At 45.2% G+C, this 19292-nt stretch overlaps 1 protein-coding gene across 1 annotated transcript in view; it reads left to right on the top strand.

Moving 5' to 3' along the window:
• Window positions 1–390: 390 nt before the first annotated feature.
• The window catches only part of ITPRID1 (ITPR interacting domain containing 1), a 64071-nt gene continuing 45169 nt past the window's right edge, over window positions 391–19292 (top strand). Inside the window, exons 1-6 of the mRNA XM_090286848.1 lie at window positions 391–529; window positions 1752–1800; window positions 2101–2144; window positions 11617–11668; window positions 13597–13683; window positions 15634–15836. Coding sequence (XP_090142974.1) covers window positions 391–529; window positions 1752–1800; window positions 2101–2144; window positions 11617–11668; window positions 13597–13683; window positions 15634–15836 — 574 coding nt within the window. The remainder of the gene's footprint in view (window positions 530–1751; window positions 1801–2100; window positions 2145–11616; window positions 11669–13596; window positions 13684–15633; window positions 15837–19292) is intronic.

Raw genomic sequence — 19292 nt, 5'->3', positions numbered from 1 at the left:
ACTGTTGGAAAAATTGAAGGATACCTATTACGTTAATCAGTGTTTTATGCTTTCTCCTTGGCTGAGTGTGTCCCCTAGTGCAGCTTTTTAGCTCTCTAACTACATTCCCATCCACCGGCTTGAATCCACCTGGGTGTGGATGTGGCCCGGTGACAGGTAAGGCCACATTAGTCCCTGGTCTCCAGCTGCCTCTCCGTTGAGAGGGGACCTTTCTCTGCATTGAAGCAGGGAGCTTGTCTTGGGCGGGTGAGCCAGGCAACCAACCGAAGATTGTAAACCTCACTGGACTGCGAGCATCCTGCCCTTTGCCCTCTCCCTGAGCCACACCCAAGCACTGACTCACTGTCCCATTTGTCTGTGGTTGAAACTAGTGTGCCGGATACTCTGAAGATGATGGAGACGCCACGGGGACCTGGCAGCCCTCGAGGAGGCCAGGAAAGGAGCAGAAGAGACATCCTGAGGTCCACCAAGAGGACATGGGTTCCCCTGGATGAGCAGCTGCCTCCTGGTCTCCCCATCCCCATGCTGGGTGAGCACAGGCCTTGGGGGCGGCCTGAAGCCATTCTACCCTGGGTGGTGAGGGACATGTGGTGGCTTTTGCTGGGGGAAATGATTTTGGAACAAGGACTTGGCTTTGAAGATACCAGTGTTCCTGGCATGAGTCCAGAAACTTCTATGAAATGGCACTTCTGACTTTCCCTACACACACGCAAAGCATAGACCTTCTTGAGGAAAACAGACAACTAAAGAATGAACTCGGCTTCCTTTCCACTCCAATGGAACCCCATCCTAAGCCCCCCAGGACCCCAAAGCTGTGCAGAGTCTGTGACAGAGACGTGAGGCTTCAAACATTTTATTGAAAGGCCTTTATTTGCTGGGTCTTACATGGGCGTCAATAATCACGTAATAACTCAAAGAGTAATAGCTAAGAAAACACTTCTCCCTCCACTATGAGGGAACTGATGGCTTTTCTTTCTTTATCCACCACCCAGTTTATTCTATCCCTTCACAGCACCTCAGCAGAAGAATAAACACCTCCGTGTCCAACTGGCCTTTTGGTTCACCAGTCAGACTCCTCGGGAGGGGCTAATTCAGCCACCTCACTGTTTGGTGGGATAATGTCAAAGTCATCTCAGAGTAGCCTCTGGCCAACCGGAATGATATTCAACAGGAAGTAGTGCCCTTTGGGCTCTCCTTTTTGCCTGGTGACTCTTTGTTGTGCAGGTGATAAAGATCCACCTTAAAAGTCTGGTGCCTTTTTAACGCAGGGTGCCTTCAGCAATCCTGGGAGTCTAGTGCAATTTGTCCCTGGAATGAATGCAAATTTGGTTTCTAACCTGGCAGAGGGCTCCCTGCAAATAAACATCCCTGGCTAGCTGCCTTAGGTAAATGTCGTGATTCAATCAGGAGGGGCTCCAGGGCAAATTCCATCCCACAAGAGAAAGACAAAAGTCTAGCGTGCTTCTCTACCTTTTGCATTCACGCCAGGTAATTTAAAAATTACTCTAACATCTCTTGCTCTTTGGTGGTTTCATTTTCTTCTCTTTTATGTTTTATTTTAATTCCAGTCTTTTGGCAGGTGTATCCTTCATTATCAGGAAAGGCTGATTACGGAAAACATGAATATGCTCATAGAAACATGTACCTAACATGTAGGAAATGGAGATACGGGGTGGTGGCTGAATGATGAAACAGAGTCATTTCAGCTGGTTGTACTTTGACTGACTGTTCTGTTTCTTTCTCGTTTGTAGAAGCTTCCAAACAAGAAAGTATTCAGCAGTGGCTGGAGTCTGGATTCTTGTAAGTGTTTCTTTGTGTCCTTAGACATGGGTAACGCTGCTGGGGCAAGGTATCACACACAGGGATTTTCATTTTATCTGGGTGTTTGACAGATTAGTCTATTCGTGTAAAAGTTGTGTGTCCATGTAAAAGTACAAAATAGAATGCTATTTTAGTCCCTGGTTTCTCACTGCTTTCCAAATGGTCCTCCCTTGATAAAGCGTAACTCTGGATGTACTCTCGTCTATTTAGTTAAAAAGCAATTTAGTATAATTTCCTTACACACATTGTTTGATTCACAATACTTTTGTTTCTTTCCAGTATCTCTGGAAATGAAAACTTTCAACTGGCCAGCGACCACACGGGTAAGACAAGGGGACCCAGGAGCAGTGATGCTTTGTAAACCTGGGTAGGAGATGCATGAACATGTCTGTGCAAATACATCTTCTTAAAATGAAAATTATCAGAAGTTCTGAAATAGAACAGATCTCAAACACCACCCAGCGCCAGCGCTTTGTTTGGTACACAGGACCGAGGCTCGGAAAGGACAGCAGCTTATCCAGCTGCTAGCAGGTTGGACTGGGAACCGGGACTCCTGCCCTACCATGAGCTCAGACTCTAGCAGAAAACTCCCTGGGTTCTATGAAGACATTTTGTAAGAAGTAATTATGGAAATGAAATTGTTTCTTTTTTTTCCCTCACAGTACATTGTCATTTTATTTCTAAATGGAGTTTCTTGCTGTTTTTTAGTCTCAAAATTATATCTTCTCTTTCTAGCGAGGCATTTGCTCTCAAAGAAAACAAATGACTGAATTCTCTAGCACACAATGCGCGCATGTATTTCGGAGGCAGAACATGTATCACACTTGTTACACTGAGATTTGATAAGAACATTATAATGAGAGAAAGAAATTTAATTACAAGTCTCACAGTTTCTATCTTCATTAAGTGAAATACCGCATTTCATACTCTAAGACCCCTTGATCATAAAATGCGCTCACACGTTATAAGTTCCACTCAGATAGGAAAATAAAGCAACAAGCCATGGCAATTATAAATGAAAGGCAATCCTGATACACTCTGATTTCATGCATGTTAAAATGTGGGAAAAAATATGTTGTTAGATTGATGAAATGCCATAAATAATGCATATAAAAATGACATAAATTAGGTGTTTAATAGAGAAAAAAAATGATTAGTCTAACTGTTCCTTAGTTGGTTGTTTTCCATGATGTCACCTTTTCCACTGCCTTTTAAATTAGGTTACCATTGGCCATAAACCAGGTGAAATTTGGGATTTTTACTTAAAAAACTAGGTATATCATTGAAATGTTCTTCTTTGCCAAGCTTGTTTTTTTAAATATAAAAATTTCATGATGCCCAAATCTCTGGAGCTGTTGGTCCATAAATTGAAATTAAGTCCCCCTGTTCATCACGGTTCAGACTCAAGGAAAGGCAAGAGTGTACGAAATACAGCCAGTGTTTCACAAGACGACTCCTCTTGCCCAGGTATGGGGGGTGGTCGGGCGCCAGGTCTACGGTTGTATTAAAAGCTTCATTTGCCCCAAATTAACACACATCATGGTCCTTCTTCATCTGAATCAAGTCGGTGACCTGGAACGGCTCAGACACGAGGTGGACACCCGGAGGAGAGGAAGGGTATGGGGACGGCTCTGAGGTGGGAAAGGCAGTTCCCATCTGCCAGGTCCCGTTCCTTCAGCGAGGTCCTTAATCATAATGGAATGACTCCTCGTGGGTTTAATTGAGCCTTCCCTTTCACACGGCCCTTTCTCATCTATCACATTCTAAACCCGGGGACCTGCGTGGTAGTAAGGCTGGCGTTCACTTGTGTTTCACAGGTGAGGTGTCTGGGGCATGGGGCGTCAGGTGTCATGGTTGCCGGTCCCAGCTGGTTAGTGGCAGGGGGAGGAACTTGAGGCCGGACATCCCATTAGCCCCTCTGGGGGCGGGTGGGGGCCGTGGTGAGATGGATACACACCAGCTTAGGGAAGCTAGGAGCTGCCCTGGGGAACATGGAAGCTGGGGCAGAATAGAACCAGCCCCTGGGTCATGCAGAGAATGGCAGAAAAGCTGTGATGAAGTGAAAAGGAGCCGAAGAGGAGAAAAAATTCGTCCCTACTGAAGGGAAAAGCTTGTCAAAACTCCCACCACCCTAGCATGATGCAGAATGGTGTATCGGTTCCCAGGACAATTGCAGGAGGTGAGACGGCTGATGGAAGTGATAAATGGCCCTGAGGTGTCCCGAGGTGGGAGTGGCACTTTCCGCTGGCTGCACTGAAGCAGCCAGTAGAGCTGGGCCTCCCCCTCCTTCCGGAACCTCTTCTCTGGGGGCTTTGAGGTCTCTTCCACGGCAATGTCACCTACCCAAGCTTGTTTACTGATAGAAATTCCTTGGACGTCTCCTGTATGACAAATCCCTTCCCCTGCTCCTTCTTTAGCTGCCAGTGACGCTCATGTCTCTAGTCTCACCAAAGCATTTCACAAAGGATGGGCTCTCCCCAGTCTGCCCTGTCTGCGATCAGTATTAGGGCATCTTAGCTGAGTGGTCTGACAGTCGTGTTTTTCAGTATCCCCAGGATACTGCCTTCTCAGGGCTCACAGGTAGCTTATAGGGAAGAGCCATGTGCGCGTCCTTCAATTTCTTACTCCCTTTCCACTCTGAGAAGCAGCACGCTGAGTGCAGGTTAACTCCTCTCTGTGGTCGCCAACGGCACAAGCAAACATGTTTGGTTCTCGGTTTGGGCTCAGTGAGGATCCACAGGCCTTCCTGTGACCACAAACACACAGGACCGTCAGGGGGTCTTGGAAGTCAGTCGTGGTGCTAAATGGACTCTGGTCCTGGATGGTAAGGTCCCTCTTCTCAGGCCGCTGACTCCTCAATCCCGGGGCCAGACTGAAGCTGTGTAGAAGGAAGCCTGGAGAGAGGAGCTGGCTGGTGGCAAACTCGCCTTCACCACCGGAAAGCAAATTGAAGACCAGCCCTGACTCAGAGTGCATCATCGTGGTGCCGCAAGGACAGGTGCGCAGCCCAAATGCATGCGTGACATTAGGTTTGCACAGTGTGTACTTGCGTCACAACATGTCTGAGCACGACTGTGAGTGGGAACATGAGAACTAATTCCCACGGCAGAAGGGCAGTTTCTGTCAAAGAGCTGCTTGGTGTCATTGATTATTTGATGGGTGGTTAATTCATGTGTCCTTTCTGAATACTTAGATATTGCTTCTCCAGACCCCAAGGAGGTCCCTGATGAGTAAACTCATCTCTTTCCAGAAGGAATTGATTAAACAGTAACAACTTAAAAATCGAATTCTGAATTGTGTGTTCTCTATTATAAGCAAAGGTCAAAGTAAATCCAATTAAACAGAATAGATCTTCCCTTAATGCTTCTCAAAAGAAAGCTTTCAGAGCAAAGACCTGTGCTAGGTGGTAGGTACCAAGGTGTGGAATCTATGGCTCCTGCTCTTAAGAATGTCACCCCGATTCTTCAGGACCATTACAATCTGAATGTAAACTGAACCAATGTCCTAAAAGGCATTCTAGTCTTATCACCGCTCATTCCATCCCTAGTTCTTTTTCTTTCTTCGTCCAGTTGCTTCTGTCTTAACAACGTTCCTGTTCCATTGACCTCTTGCCCTTCTTTTGAGTCCTGACTTAAGTTCCGTATTCTCGATAAGGCCCTTCCTGACATTTGCACTAAGAGATTCAGTCACTTTTCTGAACATCAGTCACATTCATGATGGGTTCTCTTCACATGGCACTTGGTCTGTGCTCCTTCAAATTATTAGGGATATGATGAGCCTCACTAACAGAGCTGTAAATGCCACTGAGGCAGGAGTCCCCTCTAACATGTCTGGTTTCTCCTAAACTAATCAACAGACGGGGCTTAGTAAAACGGGTCCCTGATGAAGGTGGTGTGGTAGGACTGGGAAATCTTCAAAGGAGAGGTGAGCCTTGAGCTAGTCAAGAGGGTTATGGGTTTGCAGGAAACAAAGAGGCAACGCAAGACCATGTTGTTTGGTAGAAGCTAGGGGAGCTTGAACAAAGTCCCAGAATGGGAAGGAAATCAAATGTGTGCAGGAATAGTGCATCCAGAGGTGGTCAGGCTCGAGAGATGGTTTGGGGCTAGGGAGCAAAGGTAGAAATGTGTCTGTGAAATAGGCCGTTGTCAGGTTGTCAATGCCTTCAAATCCAGGAGGAAGGAATCCAGGAGGGGTGGCAAAGCAGTGTCATCTCAGGTTCTAATCAAAGGACAGGCCGCTGTAACCAAGGTCTGTGCTGAGTAGGATTGCGAAGCCCTACCTTTGTTCACTGGGACAGAGGGTCGTGAGTCGCACGTGAGAGCTGCCCTGGGGGCAGCACTGGGGAGGTGAAGCAGGCCTCTTACCCATTAGCCGTCTCCTTTGCGGTGAACTAGGAATAGTCTCTGCGAAGGCAGATGACAGAGTCCAGCGTTTTCTCTGGCAGTGGAGGAAGGTACATGCCTCGGGATGAACTACTGTGGCCTCCCGCGTGGGGTGGATGTCATCAGTGGAAAAGAGAGGGTGAGTCGATATCAGTTACATTCATTGTGGGTTCTATTCCTGTGGCAGCAAACAGACTTGCAGATGAAGAAGAGTCAAGCGTTACAATTGGCTTCAAAGTTTTGAGCACGGGTGTCAGGAAGAATGAAGAGTCTCTCTCCCTCTCTCTCACAGAATATAAACTAATAATTTGTCCAATGAGACAAACCCTACTGACTGCCTCTTCTGACTGCCCTGGTCATGCAGGAGTTAAGTATACAGAAAGCTGCAGAACGCTATTATTTTAGAGCCCTGTGAAAATGTAATTTGATTAGTCTGTTGGACGATATTCCAAAGAACCAAATGTCTTCCATGAATCAGTCAGAAATGCTTAGGAAAACCAAAATAAAAAATGCTTTCTAAGCCAATAAAGGTGCTAATTAGTGCCTTCTGCACATCTCGCTCCATCTTCCCCAGTAATACATTCTGCAGGGTTAAGTGCGGTGTCTGCTGCTTCAGATGGCAGGAGTCCATCGAACAGTCGGCGGGGTGGCTGCAGACTCGAGTCTCTAAAAGGGAATCAGTGCTGGCATCTCAGGCCCTGCCATGGGACGTGTTGAGTAGGGCCAGGCACATTTCTTCTTGCCCTAATTCTCCAACTCAGCCCTTACGAAACTCAGGAATAGTAGGACTTCATTTTTTCCCCCCTTTCTTTGTCTCCCAATGCTTCTAGAAAGTAAAATCTGGTTTTATAAAATAAGGGAATCTTGGAAGGGAAAGTAGCTGGGGAATATATGAAAACCAAGTGGCTAGAGACGTGAGTGACGAATGAAGGAGGCCCTACCCAGCAGGGCTTTGTGGCGAATGCAGGCACCCCTGAAAGGGTCCTGTCTTCTACCTGGGGCAAGCCTGGGGCCTGCAGAAGCCAGAGGAAATTCGGGCCAGCAGGAGCAGTTTGTTTGTTCTTGCTCTGACCCGAGGAGCAGACTCAGATGCTTCTGGGAGCCAGGCAGGTGACCACTAATGAACCAAGCAGGCGGGACAGAGAACAGGGAATTGCAGTGCACGCCGCCTCCCGCAGATCGCTGCCCTGAAGAGGCCTGGGCCAGGGCTGCGGGATTTTCTGAGCTTTAAGGAAATTCTGGGAATCCTGGTGCTGGCGAGAACTGGGCCACCAGCCTGTGCCACTCAGTTCAAGTTCATTATGGAAAGCAGGTGACCTGACCCTGCTAAGCCCGTCCTCGGGCTCCAGGAAGGTTACCTGACAAAATGGCAAAATGAAAAACAAAACTAAACTATACTAAAACAGCAATGACAACATTCCCCCAACAGGCCAGGAATAATAACCTCACACTTCTCTGGGCAAGACTCCCAGCTGCCGGGTCAAGACATTGGAAAGGCCAGTTGCGGCTTACCAGAACCTGGGGAGCCTGGAAACTCAAAAAGGAAATGGAGCGATGAATCACATTAAATTTTAATACTTTCATTACAATTTTAAAAACAGGCTTATCTTGTGAATTTTTTAAAAATCATAGTGATTTTCCCTAGCCTGATGTTTTCCAAAACCTAAGCTTGGCAGCAGAGAAGGCTTATGTGTCTCAACGTGTTAGATGGAGGTAGACATTTGTGTCATTTTAAACGAGATCATGAAGAAAGCGCGTGAGTCCAACAAAGGACATAAAAGCTGTATCTGTATATCAATGGGGGTAAGATTCAGGTGCGGGGGTTCAAACCCCCAACCCGTCCTCTCTCGGTCAGTGACAGCTGGGTCTTATGGGGAGCTGGAACGTGGAAGGAGGGAAGGCCCTTCCTCCAGGGGTGTAAGGCTTTCATGGGTGTCATCAGGCCAGAAGACACCCTCCTTGTGACCTAGCCAGCTCCACTTTGTACATTTCCTGCAAAGCATGTTGCCTTTAAGGGCCTCTTTTCCTCTTCTGGGCTCCCCTTGGTTTCCTGGCAACCAGATTGCTCCTGAAGATGGATGGCAAGGCTGCGGGGTGTGGTCCATGGGGTGTGGCTACCAGCTCTGCATGGGGGCGCGTTGGCAGAGCCTTCTGGGTGACTAGAGTTTCTGCAGGGCTAGGGTGTTTGAAACCACTGCAAGGCTGAGCTGACCCTTCTCATCAGTGTCTGAAAGTGGACCGTTTCCTCTCTGACCATTTGAACAGAACCCGCTGTGGCCACAGTACGAGATCCCTGGCCTGGATGTGCGCATGTGTTCACACGGCCCAGAAAGTCCAGAGCGATGTCAGACGACCAGAAAAGACCGAGACCGTGGCTAGAGTGGCGGTCCCAGCAGGGTGGGAGGAACCATGGAGTGTTTTAGGAGAGAAGGGGAGCTCAGAGATTCCAGATCTCCGGACAGGCTGACCAGGCACAAAAGGGAACCTGCCTTTGTGAGTTACACGCAAAGCAGTGGACGGAGAGGGTAGTGGCCGCAAGGGGAGCAGGGAGAGATAGACAAAGAAATTGCTTGAAACTGATAAATATTGATTTTTCCCTTCCATTTTTGGCAACATATTTAATTTATTAAGGCATCGAGTCATTAATATGACTGTCAAAAATTATACTCTGCTTGCATCTATAACATGGCTAATAAAGTGGCAAATAGGCTTTCTCTCCTCTGACACCTTCAATCAGTCGGTAATGGCCTTGTGGTTTGAGAAGCGCTGAGCCTGCGCTGGGTTCAGTGAGTACGAGTCGCTGCGAGGGCTAGCAATGCCTGCCGAGGTGGGAGGATTTGTACCGAACAAGTGAAATCTTCCAACCTCTGGGCCTGGCCGGTGCCTCCAGGGCGAAGGAAGAGCAAATGGGCCCACGCCATGCAAACAGCTCCCTTGGTAGCTATGTATATTATTAGAATTTCGCAAAAGAATTTCTCTGCTAAAACCCAAAGCTTTAAAACCACTAATGTAAGTGGGCAAAAAAGACTGGAGTTTTGCTTCTAAGTTCATTTCTAACTTGGTATGTTGCTTTGAGTCAGATATTTTGACTTACATGAGTATCTGTCACCAGATGTCACCTAGGACATTTAAAAAATGTCATATTTGTATCATAATAATGATCATTCGCCTCAATATTCCATCCTTGGCAGCGGCTCCCTAGAATGTTATTTATGAGCAGTTCTGTATTTTCTTTCAGTTAGTGATTTCTCAAGTTTAGGCATCTACCCCGAAATTACTGTTTTTCTCAAAAACCCACTCATGAAGTTTATTCTGAACAAAGGATGGCAAATAAGCATGACCTCATTCAATCCATTGTTGGTGACTTTCTGGGGGGTGGGGGGGTTGTGAGCCTATCTAGGCTCCGTGGGAAAGTGAGGTAATCGATTGGTGATGTCCGCCGTGGGAGCAGGGTTGACAGTGGGAGCACAGGGGCCGTATAGATCCCTACTCTATTTTTAAACCTCTATCATAGATGTATATTTTCACTCCATAGGATTCCTGTGCTGGCAGAGTTCCAATAGTTTTATAGGGCAGACATTTACGATTATGTTCCAGACCCCCCCCCCCACGAAGTGGGAACCTTACATTTATTCTACACTTAAACCTATGCAACTTTAACAACATACGTCTACAGTACCGCAAAATCCCACGATATAGCGAAAACTCCGCAATAGATAATTAAGTATAATATTTTTAAAATCCCGCGATACAGTGAGGCCGTGATAAGTGAACTGCGATATAGCGAGGGACCGCTGTATTTTATCTGTTCCCTAACTACCTCTTCCAATTGTATTCAGGGCTCAGTTAAGGATCTACCATTTGCTCGCACCTCAGTAACACACCTCCAGTCTTTATCGCCCGAGACCAGTGATCCTTTTCCATCCAGCAGAGTCACTGAGCCTTGGAAAACTAGCTGGAAACTCTAGGCGTTCTCATCTCCACCCCCAAAATGTAGCAATCAGACACATGTTCACAGACATCTTGAGATCTCTTCCTGGGCCCCTCCCCAAACAAGAACTCTGGCTCCAGACCAAAAGGGCCTTTTGGGATGTTCAGCTTTCTTTCCTATGTCTTGGTCACTGAGTTTGTTTCCCCAAGATTTCTCCCAGCCTGAATTATCTTCCTTAGGGCGAGAAACTTCACGTTTTCATAGCGGTGCAGGGTGACAACATTTCCCAGTTTGACCGTGTCGCGCATTGGCACCTAGGAGAGCTGCGAGAGCAGGGGCCCGAGAAGACTGGAGACCCTTCTGAGGATCTTGCCCGTAGTCTGGGCATTTCCTTCCCCAGATGTCTGTGCTGTGTTCTGTCACGACGCAGGCTCTGAGTATGGCCGTGGCGCCTGATGGGCCACCCTGCGCTCCGGTGTCCAGCTGTCACCGCTCATCAGGCAAATGGACTTGCAACAGCATCTTCCTCACATTTATTCATCTGCTCAAAAACCTTTCACGGTTTTTTGCGCCCTGACACATACATATAAACTCCACTTTCTGACTTTTAAATAAGCTATGAGACATTCTGTTGGTTCTATGGCGTTTGAAAAAAAAAAAAAGCAAGTAACAAAAATAAGCTGTGGCATCCTATAGACCACTGAAATTGACTTAATCCCGCTGAGCCTCAGTGCGCCTCTAATATGTGGGGATCAATAATACCTATTTCATGGATTTGTTGTGAGAATTAAAAGGGTTTGTGCCTGTCACATGCTTAGCACATTGCCTCACACCAAGTTCACAGGAAATAAATAGTAGTATTATTGCTATACTGAAAAACAAAAGTAATGATAGATTTCTGGATCGCTTCTTTTGGCTGTGATTTGGGCTCCTGACTCAAAGTGGGCATGTCATTTTTCTGATCTGAAAAATAAGGCTGGGTCCTAAATTATAAGGCTGCTGTAAGGATTCGATGAGACAGAAGAAAGAAAGATGCTCAATAAATGCTGAGTCCTCCGTGTGCTTCTTTGCCTGCACCCACCCTTGCTTCTCATCCTACTGCGCACCACGAGAGGGAATTCCAAAACGCCTTTGGATCTGACCGCCCCGTCACTGAGCTTTGCCCTTGCTATGGACACTCTTCTTTCACGGCAACACCTCTCCTCCAACGATCCCAAGAGAGTACTTCTTTCTCCATGAAGTCATCGCTGACTGCGTCACTTGCCACTGACTTTCCTCTCATGGAGCAAGGACCACATTTTTTCAAGTGCTCGTCATACCATTTAGCCATTAATTACATTCTGTCTCGTTCACTACACAGAGGCCTTGAATCTCATGCCTATACAGTCTCAGCTGTGGCAGGCCATCGCATGTTGGTTCATTTGAGGATGAGAAAATCTTCCATGAGATCAAAGGAAACTAAGCCCTCCCCTTCTGTTACAGGTTTTTCGTCTGAGCAAGGAATGGTCCACATGACCGCGCAAGACTACGTGAGGTACGTGGCGGTGCTGGGGCTGCTTTCCTCCGTGATTTTATGGCCGCGTCTTTTATCAATGAGGTTGCCGTGAGGGGGTTTCTTACTAACGACATAGATCTTAGGATCTTGTCACTGGGTTAGCCACAGTGCCTAGAATGTTTTCACTAGCCTTGAAAAAAATACATGTTTCTTAAAATGTCATAAAGGCATGAGAAATTTAAATCAACAAATGCGGACTTGGGGGGATTTCATTAAAATGTGCATAAATGGCATTCTATAATTTAACTTCTGTTCACATTTTCATATTGCCAATATTATTAACCTCCGTGCAATTTGCTGGACAGTAATACATATAATTTCCACATTAGGTGAATGCAGTGAGAGTCTCTTAATGTGAGGAGAGACTAGGTCTCAAAGTGGCCTCAACCAGCAGCATCAGCATCACCTGACAACTTAGTAGAACAATTTTTTGATCCCCACCCCAGACCTTTGAGTCAGAAAATCTAGGGATAGAGTTCAGACACAGGTGTTTTTGCAAGGCCTTCAGATGGTTCTGGGCACGAGCTCATTTACGCACCCCTGAACTTGACTGTGAGCTTTTGGAGACTGAGACCTCTGCTTCCCCTGCTTCAGCTGCTCTTGTATTTCCAGGATAATTCCATTTAGTTGAAAACCAAACATTCAACACTATATCCCCCAATTCCTACCAATTCACACCAAAAATGCTTCTTCGTCTTAGTTTATCTCTCTTTACGGAGTAGTTGTCTTTGCTGGTCACAACATCATAGGGCCGTAAGGGACAACAGAAGTTACTCAGGGAGCTCATTTTGTTGAAGAGGAAACTGAGAGTCAAGGTTAGTGACTCGCTCGTGCTCCTGTGCCTTGACCAAAGCCAGGACGGCACGTGGCTTTCCCTGGATTCGAGGCCAGCACAGTTTGGGGTAGTCCTGCTGAGCATTACAAAATAAGATGTGAGCCTCAAACCTCAAGTGAATCGGAAAGGATGGCAGGCCTGTTACAAACTGGGGTGAAGCAACAAGCGGGAGGTCACCTGCTGGCAGTCTTCATGGCTCCCCGCAAACTCAACTGTATTGAAACAGACTTGATAATTCAGAGACATGCAATTTCTGGGCTTACTGCAGAGGAGCAATTGGACAAAGAGGCAGGGCCCCGCTATTCTTATTAAGAATGGGAAGGACTAAGGCAGATTCAGCTGCCCAAGCGGGATACCTTGGTCTCCTCGGGAAAACTGTTATCTACGTCATATTCTTTGATAAGCTCCAATTTTTTGCCAACTAACTGTCGGATTGGATGAGGCTGGATGCAGCAATGGTATGTCTGAGCTATCTGCGGGTCAACTGTATTATAACAGGGTGCCATTCTGTTTGCAAATGCTTTCAAGTTGACTTGCAGTGCAGGCCTCTCTGGGTAGAGGGACGCTGGCTTCTGCAGCGTAAAGGAGTTTGTTACTGCTGCGTGTAGTTCCTGGCGGCAGCACTCAGACATCGCTAACCTCGCGCCATGACGCGCTCCGTGATGAGCATGAGCACAGGTCGCTTCTGGGGCTGCTCCCGGTACTTCTTGCCTCTCAAAAAGTCAGCACCTAGCAAAGATCATTTCTGAAAGGCTCCCCAACGATTTGCCATCTGTCTAAAGCGAGACATTCTGTCACCTCCATAATGAGCACTAGCGGGCACCTAACACTTCAGTTCTCACACCTTCTGCGACACAACCCTCGTGAAAAGAGGAGCAGCTCCGCCACTGCGTGCTCTCCCTTCTCCAGAGCTGTGGCCATTGTGGGACTATTAGAAGTGACAAGGGAATGCAAATTTCCTCTGGAAGGGAAAGACTCACAATGACCTCCCAGGGGACTATCTAAGTGGACAGGTCTCATTCTTCGTATCTGCCCCCTATCCCCACCCCCACCCCCACCCCATCCACTATAGATCTCTGCACCAGTTTCCAGAAACTCCGACACTATCCAGAGGGACCAGTTTCAACTCATGTCATTCTGCCGCAAGCATACCACAAAGGTACGTGATTTCCAGGCACTGTGCACCCAGGAAGGTCACTCTGGGAAGCAGTGGATTTCATGAAATTATAAGCAGGAACTTGAGAAATATGTGAATGAATGGATGAGAGAATGAATAAGGATTTCTAAACTCCAACTTGTAAGAAGAGTATAGAAGCATCAGTTAAACAGGCTAAATATCTGTCAATGAGGAAATGGTCATATAAATTATGGCTCCCATTTTATGGAATTCCATACAGTGTGACACCAGGAATAGGCAGTTATATATATACACTGACTTATGGTCTTCAAATCATAAGATCAGGAGAAAAAAAGCACAATGCCAAAAACTTCATCGAGTATGCTACTATTTATGAAGCAAATGTGCAAACTTTAAAGCATGTATGTAATGACCTAGAAAAATGTCCATAAAAATACTTGTATGTATGAATTTAGAAGGAAGGGTGTTAGACTTGGTGGGGGTAATGGCCACAGAGAGAGATCCTTATGTGTAACATACTTTTTTAATAAAGTGAGTGTATTTTATGTTGAAGTAACTAGAAAAAAATGGCTCTTGGTTAAGTGAACTATTAATGGATAAAATTATTCATGTTTTCTTGTAAAATTAAATATAAATAAAAATATTTAATGGCACTGAAAATATGTTTAATGACAAATCAATCACTAATTACATTCTTTGCTATGAGACTGTGAGCCTTTGGGAGGCAGGACTACGTGTTTGATCCTTTTTGTGCCTCAGGTGCCTAGCACACAGCCTAGATCCTGAGAGATGTTGGTAAGTATTTCTATACATGGGTAAGGTAAAAAGTTGTAGAATGAGGTAAAAAGATAACAGATCAAATCTTTCATGCACAGTCTAGTCAATAGATTTCTTGCAAGAGTTTGTCCCCCTTGAATCTGTTTTACATTAAGGTGGGCTGAGCCGGTGAAGGCTCACAGTAAGGCTCATGGCTGGTCTGCTCCTCCTCGATCTAACCAGGGGGCTGAGTCCAGATCCCTATGGCTCATTAGAAAGTGTCAGAGGGATGTTGGGTGGTGTCTGGTAAGTGGGCCTCCCTAGCAGAACTGTGGGCGGCTATTGCTGAATGTGTGAATGGCTAAATCAATAAATTGTAATTAATCCAAGGTGAACGATGGAGTCATGAAAGTAAAATTACCCCAACTATCTCAAACAAGCTCCTTAGTGTTACACATCCGGCAAAGGTTAACAAACTTCAACCAAAGAAGGTAGCAAACCTAGAAAAACCCCATGAAAAGTTCTGATTCCCATGGAGTCCATGAGTTTTACACATTCAACAGCACAGTCACCAAGAAGTGCAGTAATTAAGAAGTGAGATTGTTTACATAATTTCTGATAACTGAAGTTTATCATTTTAAGTGCCAGAGCTGAATAAAACAATTTGATGAAAGCACTTCTATTTCTCAGTCAAGTCTGAAGTTTACAGAACACATTTTAACCCAACCTATGGACTTAAAATTATTGTTTTGAAACATCTCTTCTTATAGCCTGTCTGCATATCCTCAATAAGTTTGTGTAGCTGGGAATGCCCCAGACTGAAACTCTTTAGAAACAATCTTCTTTGAGTCTACTGTTTAGTTTTTTTTCCATTTTGTATTGCCATCAACTACCATTTCCCTGTGGTTTTCAGTGCACTGCCCCTAGCTGTGCCCCCAAATCTCCCTGCCCTGTCTAATTTAACATTTGCCTATTGTGCCGCATATGTGAAATCATGGGTATTGCATGTAAGGTACAGGCAAGCAGTCCCTGAGTGGGGGTGACAAACTGTCCTTCAAGTGAGTATATCTGAGCTCTAGGAAGTGCACCATCTGTCTATTCATATTTCTCTTTCACCCAATTTCTAGAAGACTGGGGTATTGAGGTGACTAGGAAAAATTGGCTATTGGGGAGTGAACTGTTACTGGACAAGGATATTCATATGTTTTACTGCAGCATTCCTGAATGGCTGGAACTCTGGGAAAAGGATCCAGTGGAGATTCTCTTGGATCTGGGGTTTGGTGCTGACAAGCCAGACATCTGCACACAGATTCCAGCCAGATTCCTGGGCTGTGGCTCAGTGGCCAGAGGAATCGATAACCGTGTTTTCCTTGAAGCTCAAAAACAGCGAATGGACATAGAGAACCCTAACTTGTATGGTAAGTGAGGACCACGTGGCTTCTGAATCTTAGCAACGGCAGGTGTTACCAAGCCAGGGCTTGCTGCCCAATGCAAGACAATACTATGGCACTGACTTTAAAAAGAGAACTAACTTTATTGCAAGATCAAGCAGCAAGGGGACAAGAAGCAGAGCTCAAATTTGTCTTCCAATCCAGGGTTCGAAAAGAGATTTAACGAGTTGAGGGGATCATGTTGGTGCATGAAAGCACAGGCAGGGGCAAGTTTCATTGGGGGTGGCAATTGTCGGACTTGGCCATTCATGGTAAGATATGGCGAGGGGCTTCAGCGTCCAGCCTTTCGGGGCAATGGGCTCTTCACTTCTGAGAGGATTCCGGCATTCAGGTTCCAGTTATGTCCCCATTCTTTGGTTCCAGAGGGTAGAGAGACTTTGGCTTCCAGTGATTGGAAGTCACAATTCTCTCCTCTGCACATGCTGTGGCCAAATGCTGTTTTGTTCTGGTGTCCCTGAAAAGCAACCCAGTGTCTTGGTGGAGGTAGAATAAGACCAGCTTAAGCCGGTTCTGTAGTTACACAATGAGCAGTGAGATGGGCCACAGTATGAGGAGGGATGATCTGGGACATGTGCACAGTGGCCATCTCTCGTGGCTTAAAACAGTGTCTATCTTGATCACTCTGCATGTCCACTGCAGGCTGATGCACGTGTTGGGGGAAGGGAGATCTGTTCCCTGTCGTCCTTCTTCGTGAACTTGACCCCACCATCTGGAGCATCACTAGTAGCAGTGACAGAGAAAAGGTAGAAATGGAGAACTATACTTGATTCTTACATCCTTCTGTTCAGAATAGACACCTAGCACTTCTGCTCAGATTTTGTTGTCCTAAATAAGTCACGTGGCCACACTTAACTCCAAATGGGTGAGAAGGAGCAATCCTACCTTATACCCAGAAAGAAGAAGATTGGCAATACTGCTTAATAACACTAATATACACCACAGCCACATACCCAGGAGACAAGAAACCAGGATCTGACAAGGCTTGTCATGAGTCACTAGGTGAAACCTTAATTTCCTCATCTGTGAGGCTTAGAATACTACTTAGTCCACCATGAACTATAAATAATGCTTATTAATCTGTCAACTCTCCATGACTATTATCAGGCCTGCTCTGTTTCTCCAACTGGTGGTCAATGACATACTCTTTTCTAGAACATTCCTATGGATGTTCTGGAGGTAAGTGTCCTGTGCTTAAATAATTTGGGGAAGAGATGCCTTGCAATTAAACAGGTTTATTTACTGCGGGGTTTGTTTAGCATGTTGTGGTGCACTCTCAGACTCAGAGGGGGTGCAGGACAGCATTTTCAAAACCATTTAAACCCAGAAGCCCTGTTGGAGGGGCAATGAAGAACATCTCCACGGGATGGGTTTTACAGAATTCTGGACTGAAGAAAATGCCAAAATTCCGTTTCTGAACTAAGTTCTTTTAAATAAATAAATTCACTGGAAGAAGTGTGAGATAAAGTGTTTCTCCCCAGCAAATCTCTTCGATTTTTCATTTTAGTTTCTGTTTTCCCTTTTTCATGTGGAAGAATTGGGTCTTCAAAATCTCAGCAATGAGAATTTCAAAGGAATATATAAACCTGAAGGTGTTGCAATGTAATGTTTTCTTTTCTTTTCTTTTACCTTTTAGAAGAAATTAATATCATTCATTGCTGTCTTCTCCTCCAAGTCACAAGGAGATGCCACATTCTTTGATCGATTCTTTATTTGGGGAGAATAATAACACTTACCAATATCTGAGGAGTGTTTGAGCTGAGCTGTAAAGTCAACGTTTTACAGATAAAATTGACACATGGGTCACAGAGGAGTCAGGAGTTGGCCCCTGATCCTGTGACGGCCAGCCTACTCTTATTTCTACCCCTTAATGCTTTGCTGCCAGTGCAGGGTAATTATTCTCATTCAACGTTCACCAGTACACTTGGGTTCCGGAAAGCTGAGCAGGTCAAATGTAAAACAAGGAATAATGAAATTAGTTGGTTTTTCTAAAGACAGAATGGAAAAGTTTATCTCATTCAAAGTCAATACAAAAGGTTCACCCTTGGAATTGGAATCCATTGGTTCCTTGTTCCACTGGCCCAGAGGCAAAACAGACAAAAGACACTCACCCACTGTGTTGTGCTACTGAGCTCTCTGAATTGACTGAACCAACTAAATTGATAGGCTTTTGTCTTGGTCTAAGTATAAAAATCTGCTATAAGATGGATATTAAGACAATCATAAAAGTGGAATTAAGATTCAATTGTACCCTTGGGCTGACAAAAAGAGATTTAGTTTCAACTAAAGCTGAATTTCAGGGTGAAGTATAGTTAGAATGCTTCTGAAAACATCCAGGACCCAAGGTTTCCTCTAGGCCTTGAGGAAATATGGCAGTTCTCTGTGGGAAGCCCTTCTCAGTTTTTGGAGTAGGAAGATGAATAGTCAATATCTTCCCCTTTCAGGTGAAGGAAACAGGTGTAACGATGTGGTCCTGAAAGAGTCAGCAGTGTTGCTGAGATGGTGGGAACAACAGAACAGCACCCTTACCCAGCGACGTGGCCTTCACCGTTGCTGAGCTATGCACCCCAACACGTGATCGCTGGTGGAGAAAAGGCTGCGTCATACAAACAAAATGTTCTGTTTCTATTACAATTGGTTTTTAGTATCTGATGATACCAAAATACCAAAGATATTTCTCACCATTTTTTTCAAAGCAGTACTATGTCCTGAAATCAGCCCTTGTCATATTAGATCCCTCCCCTATGCTAATTAGGTCAATATTTGCATATTGCCTAAATAATTGAGGCCAGATCATCCATAAAGACTGACAAGTTCAGAAGCTGCTTTATTTCGAAAAACAAATGCGTTTTTAACATTAATGACTGTCATTTTGAAAGACTGAGGACAATGTATTTCCTCCCAGAGTCTTGCACATTTATAATTTTAACAACTGATATTTATATAACATTGTGCTTTTGACAGCAGATGTGAGAGATAGGGATTACTACCCCCATTCTCCAGATGAACAGACTGACCATTTACTATGTGCCTGGCATGAGGCTAAATAGCACGTATCTATTAATTCACTGGCTTTGTAGTCACACTTTCAGTGATTGGTGGACCTGGAATTTGGATCCAGGCCTTCTGACTCCATCTGCCATGACTTTTCCACACTCCCGGATGACAATAAATGGAGAGGATGGAAGCGAGGATGACGATATTTTCTGCCAAAAATGGTGGAAGAAACTCGAGTTTACCTTGTGTGAAAGAGCTGGGTTCATTTTTTGACATTTAGTTTGATTCACAAGGTTAAACTCGATACATCTTTGCCTGTTGATTTTATGGATTAACACATAATTAACTATCAGCATATATGAATCTGTCTAGTTATGCACATGCAACTAAATATAAAAGGTATTCACTTTACCCATAACACAGGTATGT

The sequence above is a fragment of the Furipterus horrens genome, unplaced genomic scaffold, assembly GCF_987537825.1.
Source record: "Furipterus horrens unplaced genomic scaffold, mFurHor1.1.pri manual_scaffold_9, whole genome shotgun sequence".
NCBI lineage: Eukaryota > Metazoa > Chordata > Mammalia > Chiroptera > Furipteridae > Furipterus > Furipterus horrens.
The sequence above is the reverse complement of the archived record's forward strand: the minus strand, read 5'-3'. Positions and strand labels throughout refer to the sequence as shown.